Below are 13,222 nucleotides of genomic sequence, written 5' to 3'. Positions count from 1 at the left end.
TCATCGAAAATTCTTCAGATCATTTGCCATGGAATTGCTCAACTGCTTCGCGAACGTCATTCGTACACGCAAAACATGAGTTAGGAAAAGACAGAGATATATTTGTATTCTTTTCTATTTCATGCGTCTCGTTTGCGAACCACTTTCGCGAAGATTGTGCGTTGGTCTTAAGTCCAACGCACAATAGGTTCGCGAGACGCATGCGATAGACAAGGACACAAATACAATAGATTCGCGAAAATCGTTCGCGAACGCAAAGCCTGAGTTAGAAAAGGACAGAGATATATTTGTGTCCTTGTCTATCGCATGCGTCTCGTTCGCCAACGACTTTTGCAAACCTATTGTGCGTTGGACTTAAGGCCTTTCTCCAATAGGTTTTAAAAAGTGTGCGAATGACTGCGTTGCGTTGATTTTAGCATGTGTTGCTATAGCAACCGACGCAGACGCAGAGTTTTTAAAACCTATTGGAGAAAGGCCTTAGTAGTAGACTATACGCATACGCAAGCCTTACGCGCCTACGCGATACGCGCGCGTTTTGTATATGTGGAACCAGCATTAGGCTGGAGTCCCATGGTAGCGTTTTGCGTTGCGTTTTGTAACTAGGCCATGAGTGCAAATAGAGCAAACATATATCTGTATCTCTCTCACACTCATGGCCTAGTTACAAAACGCAACGCAAAACGCTGTCATGGGACTCCAGCCTTAGGCCGCAGTCCCATGGCAGCGTTTTGCGTTGCGTTGTAATAAGAGAGAATGCAGCAAACGTATATTTCCGTCTTTTTCTCTCCCATTACGACGCAACGCAAAACGCTGTCATGGGACTCCACCCTAATAATTTAACCTTGAGGCCGCAGTCCCATGGCAGCGTTTTGCGTTGCGTTGTAATGAGAGAGAATGCAGCAAACGTATATTTGCGTCTTTTTCTCTCCCATTACGACGCAACGCAAAACGCTGTCATGGGACTCCACCCTGAGATCTGTTAAATCGATAAATTCTTTATGAGATCTAATTTTTGTCGATAAACGTATTTATCGACAGAAATTAAATATAGATATTTATCTCCATCTCTCTCACACTCATGGCCTAGTTACAAAACGCAACACAAAACTGTGCCATGTGACTGCACCCTTAATGTGTAACATTTCAAAGGTCTCTTTGTGGAAGCGACTTTAGAATAAAAATCGCGTGAGAGTCTAGAGCTAGACAGTTGTTTCTATGGTTTGAATACTCAAAGCTAACCAGGTTATAAAAATTATCAAACATTTGTTTTCCATTTGAAAATAGTAATTAATAAGAAATAAAGTTTCCAAAGATGTCGACAGACTTTTACATTCGCTACTACGTGGGGCATAAAGGAAAGTTCGGACACGAGTTCCTGGAGTTTGAATTTCGGCCCGACGGCAAACTACGTTACGCGAATAATTCCAATTACAAAAATGACACGATGATTCGGAAGGAAGCTTACGTTCATCAGTGCGTGATGGAGGAGCTGAAGAGAATAATTCAGGATTCCGAGATAATGCAAGAGGACGATTCTCTGTGGCCTCAGCCCGACCGAGTTGGACGGCAAGAGCTCGAAATTGTCATTGGTGACGAGCACATTTCCTTCACCACCTCCAAGACCGGCTCTCTCCTCGACGTCAATCAGTCAAGGGATCCTGAAGGTCTTCGTTGTTTTTATTATCTCGTCCAAGATCTCAGGTGCTTGGTTTTCTCGCTTATTGGACTTCACTTCAAGATCAAACCCATATAGTTCCTTGCTGTGAATATTTTGTAAACAACGCCGGGCAATTGACAAGTTCACCTTTTCTATACATTTCATTACAAATCTTTCTTTGTATTAGACACGCGCTTCTCAATTGAACCCAAAATAATTATGTCATTTTCATCGCAAGACTTGAATAAATTATTATTTTCTACGCAAATAAGTTTATAAAATTTGACGATTTTTCAGTTGTGTTACTTCAAAAATTTCTAACCTTTAAAATCTAGATTTCGAGTTTGAAAGTTGAAAAAGGTTTTCGCTGGTTTGTACATTTACTTTGCAAATAAAGAATTTAAAACAAAGACGAATTTCTCAACTTTTTGACTAGAGCGATCAAAACATGTAATTTAAACAATGGTGTTTTGATAATCATTTACTTTATGTGCCATTGTGTGATGTACTTTATGTACATGTATGCGAAATAAATATGTGTGTGTGTGTGTGTTCTAACCTCACATTCACAATAATATTTGCTTTGCATTGATTGCAAGTTCTTAACATTCCAACATTCTTAAATTTTAATTTTCAACACTTGCTCACTATATAATGAGATAAATTTATTTAATATAAACTTTAATAGTTATTGATTGAAGCAGAGTTATTTTTTAAAGGCATTTCAACGTTTTATCGAGAGGAGAAGAAGAGCAACGAATTTGGTATGTAACTGATGAAAAATAACTATAACTTGAAACTTGAGGGTTAAATTATTGTTATTAAAATCTTTAAAATTACACCCTTCTCGTAGATTTTAAATAATATTTTACGGACAAATTAAAATAATTATTTTCACAAGAAATCGAAACTAAAATTTGTTTAATCAAGTAGTTAACTTATTCGCCTCAAAAAATATAATAGATTAGTTATACAAACAGAAAACTGTCAAAATAATGAACTTTTAACTTTTTAATATGAAAATAAGAAAAATTCTTTTTGAAGTACAATATTCAAACTTTTGTTCATATCTATTTCAAGTACTAAGCTATGAAATTTTAAAAATGAACAAATGAGGCACAATTATTTTCGAAAAGTTATTAATAATTTATTAGAAACAAAAATCAATTCTAACCTATAAGAAACTGAACAAGTGGTTATTTTCTCTAAAAGTAATTGTTCATGAAGGAATTTACTGAGCAAATGAGATAATTTGTATGTGAATAAAAAGTAAAACTTAATTATAAGCTTTACAGGGATCACACTTTTATTCCCCTTTTTATCTATTAAAATCCCCCTAAAACTTAGAAATCTTTTTATCTTATTTTTCAGTGTCTTTAAACTTGTAAATTTTCCATAAAAGGTAACAAATATAAAATAACTTTTACTTCTAAGAAAAATCCAATAATTGTTTGGAATTTTTGACAAATTGTATTATTTCGGGAATAAATTTTACTAAATTCAAAGTATATTTTACTAATTTTAAATAAAAATTACAACGGATATTAAAAAATTTACTCTGGAAATAAAGATTTTTAATAGCAAAATTTATTATTTTCAATGTTGATTCTTTAATAAAATTTATTCAAATTTTCCTCAAACATTACAATTAGCTATTAAAAATTCTTATTTTTATAATAAATTTCAATATTTTGCCGTAAATTTTTCTAATTTTTACAAAAATAATTGTCCTTAAAAATAGTAAAAGTTGTTCGGAAAATAACAATTTTTAATATTAAATTTTACTATTTTTTAAGGAAATTTTTCCAAGTTCCAAATTAATTTTATTAATTCTTTTTTTGAAATTTACTTTTGTATATTGTAAAATTCACCAGGGTGTCCTCATGTCATTAAAGTCAGGGAAATGTCAGGAAGAAAAAATTTTTGCAGAGAAATTTAGAAAATTGAGATTTTTTTCGACTTATTTTAAAAAATTGCGACTTTCTCGACTTTTTTTTCAAATATTGCAACAAAATATCATATTTTTTTAAAAGTAACTCATTTCGATTTTTATAGTGCGAAAAATAACTATAAACAAATTTATCAAAAATTATTTTTGAATCATTTTTCTATTTAAATTTTCAAAATATACAATTAAAAAGGTTTTGAATATTTGAAATTTTTGTAAAATTTAATTAAAAACAATAAATTTTTTTCAAGTATTTTGTTAGAATTTTTGAAAATCAACTTTTGAAGAATTTTAATTGCAAATTTTCAAAATAATTGAATTATCAAAAATTTTAATGAAAAATCTTTAAACGTAAATTTAAAAATGAAAATTAGCTTCTAATTTTATAAATAACTATTAATGTAATTTTTAAAAACAAATCAATGTCTTAAAAGAGTTTTTGTATTATTTAAAAAAACTAATTAATTTTCTGATGAATTTTATTGAAATATTTTGACATTTTTTTCTCCAAAATGTTAAAAATAATTCTAAAATATTATTTTTGGTAGGTATATAATTGAATTTTTGAAAATATGTAAGTAAAAGTTCTGAAAATAATAAATTTTATGATACAAGTGCGTAAAGTGAGTGATCACACGAGTATAATCAACTTTATGCACGAGTGTCATACAACATTTTTTGCAACACTCACCTGCACCCCCCTCCCTTTAATACAAATATTTAAATAAATAAAACTTAAACAATATATACATGTATACACACATAACATATGTATTTTCCTAACGTCAGCTCTGAAAATGCAACTTTCAAGGTTAAAGTATGACGAAAGAGAATTATAGTAGTACTATAGTAATACTGTACTATAGTAGTAATATACTATACTATACTATACTAAATAAAATAGTACTATACTAACTATAGTAGTATTACACAAACTATAGTAATACTATAGTAGTTCTATTCTAATTATAGTACTATGGTAGTACTATACTAACTATAGTACTACTATAGTAGTACTATATTAACTATAGTACTACTAAATTAGTACTATACTTAATATAGTACTACTATAGTACTATATTATTATACTATACTATATACTATAGTACTATACTAACTATAATAGTACTATAATAAATATAATAGTACTATACTAACTTGAATAGTACTATAGTAGTACTACAATAGTTAGTATAGTACTCTACAGAATAGTATAGTAAGCTACAGTATAGTAGAGTTTAAATCACTCTCGTTCACCACTTCTTATACAATATACAAATGTATACATAGGTACATAATCATTAAAAAGACCCAACAGTGCGTAAAAGTAATTTCAGTGCGTAAAAGTAACTTTTACGCACTGTTCAGAAAAGTGACACTTTACACAAAATTCAACTTTAGAGGTTAGTGTTGCAAAAAATATTTTTAAAAACTACTTAATTTTTATAATTTTTTAAGATTTAATTATCTTGGAATAAACCAAATAATAATTTACTTTTTTAGACTTATTAAAATTTCAGAGAAATCATGGGTTATATTTACAATTAAATTTGAAAAATTTAATTTTTTTTATTTTTTGAAAATATTCTACCGTAATAAACTAAAGAAAAAATATGTGGAGAGTTACAATTATTATAAATAATGGTTTCTAATTAAAAATGAAATTTCTAAATTTTGACTATTCTCGCCTCTTATTTTGTTATAAATTAAAAAAAGTATTTTTTATTTTGATTTTAATTGATTATATTTAATAATGTCTCGCAGTCCATAAATTTTTAATATTTTTACATATATTTTAAATCTACAAAAGAAGCACTTTTTCGTAGATTTAAAATGAAATCTGTGAAGATAAATATTTTTCCTTGCAATTTTTCTACTTTCTCTTCAGAAATGTGCTGATACAGTAAAATTCACGTATATTAGATTTCAAGGGATCAGAAAACAATTTTTAATCAATTCGCGTATAACTTAACTTTAGAGGATTATCATTCTTTAAAAATTTAGATTTTAATTTTTTCTCAATCCCAACTTTGGAATTTGTTTATTGAATTTACTGTGCGTGCCTTGAAAATGTATACGTTTACTTTTTTATAACAATATACTCATTTAATTTTGATTAACTAATAAAAATCAGTAATTATTTTTTCACTTGATAGAAATGCCAAGGGAAAATAACTCAATAAACTGCAAGGATGAAATACCAGCAAATTTGAGAAATTTTGGAGAGTCATCAAGTGCTGGGGGACTTGAACATGGATCTGTTGTCACGGATGCGGTTCACGAGCGCTTTAAAGAAATCCATGTTTTTTGTGATAACTGTAAGATAAAAGTAATTGGAAACGAAGTGGAAATTCAGAAACATTTCAATGCTTCACATCCGTCCGATGAATTATGTCTCTACTGCAATAAAAAAGTCTATCGATATTACAAAATCAATAGCCAAGTAAATACAAAAGAAAGAGAAATTATTTTTCATAAATGTCAGGAGTGATATTAAATTTTATTCTTTTTAGCTTCGTATTATATTTAAATTTAATTTACATTTTTACAAAACTTTTATACCTTTATGCAAAATAAATATTTTTTATTAAACATTAGTTACTCTTATTGCATTGTCGTTCCCATGTAAATAGTATTAAAATTACTGTCTCTGAGATTAATTGAGGCCCTTGAATATAATTCAATTGCCATTTAACCGAATTCTCGTTAATTTCAATTATACCATTGGGCAAAATCGTCAATTTCATCTTAAATCTACTTCTACAGGGTTGCCACAAAAATTTTAATTTGTTTTTCCCTGATTTCCAGACTTTTCCCAGAATGATTTTGACTTTTTCCCTGACCCTAAAGAATATTTTAATTCAATCCAAAAATTATTAGATACGAAAAAAAATTTTCTATTAAATTTATTTACAAATTTATTCAAAAGTAAAATTATTCGAAAACATCAATAATTTCATTTTTGAATAAATATTTGATCATTAATAAGATTCCATGCGAATTAAGATTTTTAAATTCAATTATAATTTAAAAATTGAAGTAAAATTAATTTTTTTAATCAATTTTTATTAGAAAATTTTTCAAAAATTCAATTACTTAGATACAAAAATAAAATTTTTTTAAAATAATTGATTATTTCTTAAAATTGAATTTTTATCAAAAAATTTTTAAAATAATTGAATTCTTTTGGCGAATTTAAAAAAAATGTAAGAATAAATGCAATTTTCTATAATTTTATTTAAAATTTAAAATTGTATAAAAAATTATGGAAATTCTGCGATAAGTTTTGTTATTTATGAAAATAATTGAATTCTTGCAACAAGAATTATTATTACTTTAAAAAAAATTGAATTTCTCAGAATTTCTAAAAACCTTTTGAAAATAATTAAATTCTATCGAGAAATTTCATTAAAAAATTGAAAATAATTGAAATCTGACGAAAAATTTTATTAAATTTCTTTTTAAAATAATTGAATTCCTGTTAAAAATTTTTTTTTTTTGTAAAGAATTGAATTCTTGTGAAGAATTTTATTAAAATGTCTTAAATAATTGAATTGCTTCGAGGAATTATATTTTTTACGAAAATAATTGAATTGTTTCGAAGATTTTTATTAACATTTTTTATAATAATTGTGTTCCTAGGAAGAATGTTATATTTAACGAAAATAATTGTATTCTATGATTAATTTTATATTATAATTTTTCAAATTTTTAAAGCATTTTAATTCTCAAATTTTTTTTTCTTTTTTTTTTTTTTTTTTTTTTATGAAAATAATAATTGATTTCTTACGAAGAATTTTATTCAAATTTTTTTGAATAATTGAATTGCCATAAAAAAATATTATTTGTGAAAATAATTGAATTCTTAAGAAGAATTGTATTGCAAATAATTTAAATGCAGGAAAATTTTATTAAACTAAATCTTGTAAAGAATTTTGCCAAAATTTTTTTTAATAATAGAATTTTTAAAAGAATTTTATAAAATTTTTTGAAAATAATTGAATTTTGCAGAAGAATTTTATTATTTATAAAGATAATTGAAATTTTGAAATCAGGTGTTCTTAAAATTTCTATTTTAATTAATTAAAAATTGAAATTTTCTAAAATTTCAGATTGAAACCTTTGAAGTTCATCTATTTATAAGAAGATTGTAAACCCAACTCTTTTGAAATCCAATTACAGTGGAACCTCGATTATCCGAACTAACCTAGGTAAGGCCGGGTTCGGATAATAGAGGTTTTAATGATTTTCATAATTAAAGTAAAAAAATTGGACAGTTGAACTATATATATTTAATTTAATACATTTTTTAAAGATATATAAGTATATTGCAAATGTAAATATATATTAATTTATAATAATAAATTAATAAAACAGAGAATTCATGATTTTTTAAGATTTTTTGGCATAAATTTCGTTATTTTGCTTTGAAAGATGCTAAAAAGGTCCCGCGAAAATATGAATGATAAAAAAATAGAGAAAATAAATGTTAAGATTCGGAAGGTCAAGAAGAAGTTCGGATAAAATGATTTTTGGTTCGGATAATAGAGGGTTCGGATAACATAGGTTCCACTGTAATTTTGAAATCTTTAAGTAAAATTATTCACTAATTAATAATTTAAAAGTAATAATTTGATGACAGATATTCAAGAGTTAAGTTATTTAAAAAGAAATTATTATGAGAAATAGAAAAAATTAAAGGGATTGTATTAGAACTTTTGTCAATTTCATAGATTATGAGGCAAACAAAAAAGACACCATAATTCAGAATTTTCATGTAAATAAAATTCTAAAAATTTAATTTTTTCCAGTACTTTTAATAAAACTGATTTTTCCCTGATTTCCCTGACCAATTCTAATTTCCCTGACTTTCTTGACCTGTGGCAACCCTGTTCTATTTTCAATTCAAATATATTAATTTTAGTTCTGCCGCATACGGTTCAGAAAATAATTTATTCTCATAATTTTCTGTATTATGAATTTCAAAAATGAAATACTGCAAATACCTCTGCAAATACTGCCAAGCGACAATAAAATATGTATTTTGGTGAAACTAAAAATGCCTAAACAAAAGACAAAAATCACAAAAAAGATAGGAAAACAGGGTTACAATTGGACGAACTCATTGACAAATGAGAAAGAAGTGTGCCATCACAACAATGAATCTGAATGTGTTTTCGTTCATGTTACACAGTTGAGTAATTTACTGTTATTTAGAAACAATAGAACAAACAATATGACTAGAAGGTCATAACGCTTGCCTAGTGGAAAAAAAGAAATCGTCGAAAATAAACGTTTTCGAATGAATTTTCAGTTCGTATGACTGATAATAAATATGCGATTTCAATTAATTAGGTTTAATTCTTACGTAATTTCTAAAACAATTTAACATTTTTACTGTCCAAAAAACCCCCCGAATTTTAAAAATCTAATGCCAAATTCGTATTCAGTGACCCAAAAAACCTTTGGAAAGTTTATCCAATTTTTATCTAAATCCCTTAAAATTTGTATAAGTTGTAAGAGATATTCACATTGAGACGGAGTAGAAATGATAACAGACGTCATTGATAAATAAATTTTGTATTTTTATAAATAAACTTTGTTTACATATTCACATCCACATTCATACTTATAAAAAATCGTTTACCAGTCTTGTTGCGGCAATCGATATGTAAAATTATTACTCCTAACAACAGTCACTCCTGCTCCAAAATATGACATTACATAATGCGATCCATCCGCGGGTCTAACAGACTGAGTTGCTATTAATATTATATCACAAAATTGACCCAGAAATAGAAAACCTAATGTACAAAGTTTCAATAGTCCTAGTGCCGGATATCCGAGGTAAAATCTGTCCACTCCGAACATACCAAGGAAAATTGAAAGTAGAAGGGATGTCTCAAATGAGTATCCATTACTGTAAGAAAGTTATTCAATTATTTTTTAGAAAACATGTCTTCTTTCTTATAAATACCATAATCTAATAATGTTTATACTTACGTCCACTTACAAGGGATGGTCTTTTTAAAAGTGTTGTTTTCCGATTCTGTACAAATAAGACCATCTGCTGCTAAGCATAAAACTGAAAAAGAGTTATATCCTCTTAGATAATTTCCATAACTCTCTTATTAATTAAATGTCAAAATAGAACGCATAGAAAACCCAGGGCTCGAACCAGTGAAAGTATTTAAAAATACGAACTTTACGGACCAAGAATGAAAAAATACGGACAAAATACTAATAAAAATACAAATAGTCCGAGTCAAATAATAGAACATTTTACTTAAAACTATAAATTCAATTTTTCATAACTATAAAACATGAAGATACCGACTATTCATTATCAATTTAATTATTATTTTCAAGAATTTTTAACTAAAATTCTTCTTTAAATCGATTATTTTTAATGATTTTCGAAAAACTTCTTTGACAATTTTCAAATCCATTTGCATACAATTTAATTTTACGTGAAATTTCGATTATTCGGAAATTCTTCAATTAAATATATATTAGAAAAAAAACTTAAAATAATACAGGCTTCCCAGTCTGTCCCCTATTTCCCTAAAAGTCCCCTTTTTTTTATTTTGGCCCCAAATCATACCCTATTTTGAAAATTTCCCCTAAATTTACGCAATTTTTTATCTTTTATCTTTTAATGATGAATTCACATCAAATTTAGCTTCGTAAACTATGAAACTGACACTAATTCTAATACAAAACCTTCACAAATTTTTTCTATTTTAATAAAATTCTTTCATAAGTTACAATATTCATCCCAAGAATTTTCAAGAATATCTCGACAAGAATTCAATTATCTTTACAAATAGCAAAATTTTTCGCCGAAAAACCAATTATTTTCAAAAATTTATAAAAATCTTTGCAAAAGTTCAATTACTTTCAAAAGATTTTTGCAATTCAATAATTTTCAATATTTACTATTTTCATAAAATTTATCAACAAATTTAATTATAGAAAAAACTTTTTATACAATTCTACGAAAAGATTCAATTATTTTCATAAATAATAAAATTTCATTTACGAATTCAATTATTTTCATCGCAAAATTTCAAATATATGTTTAATATAATTTTAAATAAATTCCTTGAAAAATGCAATTGTTATTGAAAATCTTATTAAAACTTGAGGAAAGAATTCAATTTTAAGAAACATTCAATTATTCAATAAAACAATAAAATTCGTTGCAATAATTCAAATATTTTCATAAATAACATTTCATTCGTCACAGAAAATCAATTATTTTCAGAAATTTTTAAGTAATTTTGCAAAAGAATTCAATTAGCTTGATAAACAACAAAATCGCATAAAGTCTTCCCATAAAATCAATTATTCTGAGGAATTTTGATAAAATTCTTTTCCAAAATTCAATTATTTTGATAAATATCAAAATTCATCAAAAGAATTCAATTCTTTTGAAAAGTAATGAAATATTTTGCAGAAATTAAATTATTTTCAAAATTTTTTTAAAATTCTCGTCAAGAATTAAATTATCTTTATAAATAGATAGGGAAATTCTTCTCAAAAATTAAATTATTGTTAAAAATTTTTTAAAAATTCTTCTCAAGAAGTCAGTTATTTTCAAAAATTTTAATTAAGTTCTTTTCATGAATTCAATTGTTTTCAAAAATTATTATTTAAATTCTTCTCAGGAATTAAATTATTTTTAAAAAATTTAATAAAATTCTTCAAAAAGTTTTTAATTATTTTCAAAAATTACTATAAAATTCTTTAACATAATAAATTTCATTAAAATTTTAATTAAATTCCTTAAAAGAAATGAAATATTTTGATATTATTTAAATATTTGAAAATAATTGAATCCCTACGAAGAATTTTATTATTTTTCAACAATATTTAATTTTTACGAAGAATGTTAATACTCTTGAAGAGAGTTGAATTTATGCAATAATTTGTAACTTTTCCAAAACTAAATTTTTTTCGTGTTTTTAACTAAAATTCTTCTATAAATACATTATTTTTAATATTTTTTGCAAAACTTCTTTGAGAATTTTCAAAATTATTTGTTTACAATTCAATTTTACAAAATTTCAATTATTCGTAAATTCTTCAATTAAATATATATTAGAAAAAATAAAAACTTTAAGTAATATAAATAAAATTGAATCAAACTTTTTCAAAAAAAATTAGTTTCAAAATTCAATTATTTCTAAAAATTCACGCTATATTGATATTAATAATCAATTATTATCTAAAGTTTTAACTGAAATTTATTTTTAAATTAATTTTTATGAGAAAATTCATTAGAATTCAATTATTTAAGTACAAAAAAACAATTTATTGAATAACTGCCTTTTTTAAGATTTTTAAGAATAATTACATTTTTCGAGAAATTTGATTAAAATTGTATTTAAAATATTTAAAATTCTGCAATGAGTTTTGTTATTTATGAAAATAATTGAATTCCTAAAAAAGAAATTTTTTATTACGATAATAATTGAATCCCTGTAAAAATTTTATTATTTATGAAAATAATAATTGAATGATTGCGAAGAAATTTATAAAAAATTTGTAAATAATTGAATTCCTTTAAAATTTTTATTATTTTATAAAATTAATTAAAGGTTTGCGTAGAATTTTATTAAATTTTTTTTTTAAACAGATAATTGAATTCTTTTGCAAAATTTATTAATTTGCAATTAAAATTCTTCAAAAGTTGTAACAAAAATTCTAATACTTGAAAAAAATTAATTATTTTCAATTAAATTTTACAAAATTTCAATTATTCAAAACCTTTTTAATTGTATATTTTGAAAATTTAAATAGGAAAATGATTCAAAAACAATTTTTGAAAGATTTGTTTATAGTTATTTTTCGCACTATAAAAATCGGAATGAGTTACTTTTAACACTAAAAAATATTATATTTTGTTGCAATATTTGGAAGAAAAGTCGAGAAAGTCGCAATTTTTCAAAATAAGTCGAAAAAAAGTTCAATTTTCTAAATTTCCCTGACTTTACTGCCAAAAATTTTGTTTTACTGACATGTGGCCACCCTGCTTTTAGCTTTTTTTCTTATATAATTTTTTAAAATAAATCATTTAATTTCAGGGTTAAATATTTCAAAACAATGATTAAAAAAATTAAAAACTAAACGACTACCGAATTATTTACAAATATTATATAATTATAAAATATGAATGACATTTTATATTAAAGAAACGAGAGGATTTTCTGGGAATGCAAGAAGCTGTAAGATTTTATACCTTTAGCTTTGTTTTCCTTTGTGCAACCTTCTAATTGTTGCGTCTTCACATCAATAAAGTCATAATAAGGATGGGGGCAGATATACTGGCCCAGTCGTAAATTATTGCAATCAACTTTGTACGTGTTATCAATTGCGTCTGTGAGAGAAACAAAGATAACAATAATTACACTGTACAATTGTGTACTCAGTGTCATAGCCATTTAAAAGCAGTAATAACTCCTTTTACTTTGAAGAAGTCATGGCAAACGAAAAAATAAACGAGAATGAATATTTTCTTTTTCATCAACAATGTTTTGCCCAATTGCCACAATCACAATAAATGAAAACTACTACCGTGAAGTTGGCACAGAAAAAACTTTAAATTAAAAGCA

At 25.4% G+C, this 13,222-nt stretch overlaps 2 protein-coding genes across 2 annotated transcripts; one reads left to right on the top strand and one right to left on the bottom strand.

The window, feature by feature from the left end:
* The first annotated feature begins 1,183 nt into the window (after nt 1–1,183).
* Nucleotides 1,184–2,067, top strand: LOC122500027 (protein mago nashi homolog). Its single transcript, XM_043608707.1, has one exon. It carries the CDS (start codon nt 1,313–1,315, stop codon nt 1,751–1,753), a length of 441 nt encoding a protein of 146 aa, XP_043464642.1. The 5' UTR covers nt 1,184–1,312; the 3' UTR covers nt 1,754–2,067.
* A 7,102-nt stretch (nt 2,068–9,169) lies between these two features.
* Nucleotides 9,170–13,212, bottom strand: LOC122500044 (TM2 domain-containing protein CG10795). The gene is made up of 3 exons (XM_043608744.1): nt 12,850–13,212; nt 9,609–9,690; nt 9,170–9,525 (listed from the first exon to the last, which is right to left on the bottom strand). The coding sequence occupies exons 1-3, from the start codon at nt 13,049–13,051 to the stop codon at nt 9,249–9,251; spliced, it is 561 nt and encodes a 186-aa protein (XP_043464679.1). The 5' UTR covers nt 13,052–13,212; the 3' UTR covers nt 9,170–9,248.
* Nucleotides 13,213–13,222: the final 10 nt, after the last annotated feature.

This window comes from Leptopilina heterotoma, unplaced genomic scaffold (assembly GCF_015476425.1).
Source record: "Leptopilina heterotoma isolate Lh14 unplaced genomic scaffold, ASM1547642v1 Lhet_180, whole genome shotgun sequence".
In the NCBI taxonomy this organism is placed as follows: Eukaryota; Metazoa; Arthropoda; class Insecta; order Hymenoptera; family Figitidae; genus Leptopilina; species Leptopilina heterotoma.
The sequence above is the reverse complement of the archived record's forward strand: the minus strand, read 5'-3'. Positions and strand labels throughout refer to the sequence as shown.

What these genes read in the sequence shown, in the direction of transcription:
- LOC122500027 (XM_043608707.1), top strand. Translation starts at nt 1,313, where the DNA reads ATGTCGACAGACTTTTACATTCGCTACTACGTGGGGCATAAAGGAAAG.
- LOC122500044 (XM_043608744.1), bottom strand. Translation starts at nt 13,051, where the DNA reads ATGGCTATGACACTGAGTACACAATTGTACAGTGTAATTATTGTTATC. An exon ending in AAAGGAAAACAAAGCTAAAG is followed by an intron (nt 9,691 to 12,849) that starts GTATAAAATCTT and finishes ACTCTTTTTCAG; the next exon opens with TTTTATGCTTAGCAGCAGAT. An exon ending in ACCATCCCTTGTAAGTGGAC is followed by an intron (nt 9,526 to 9,608) that starts GTAAGTATAAAC and finishes ACTTTCTTACAG; the next exon opens with TAATGGATACTCATTTGAGA.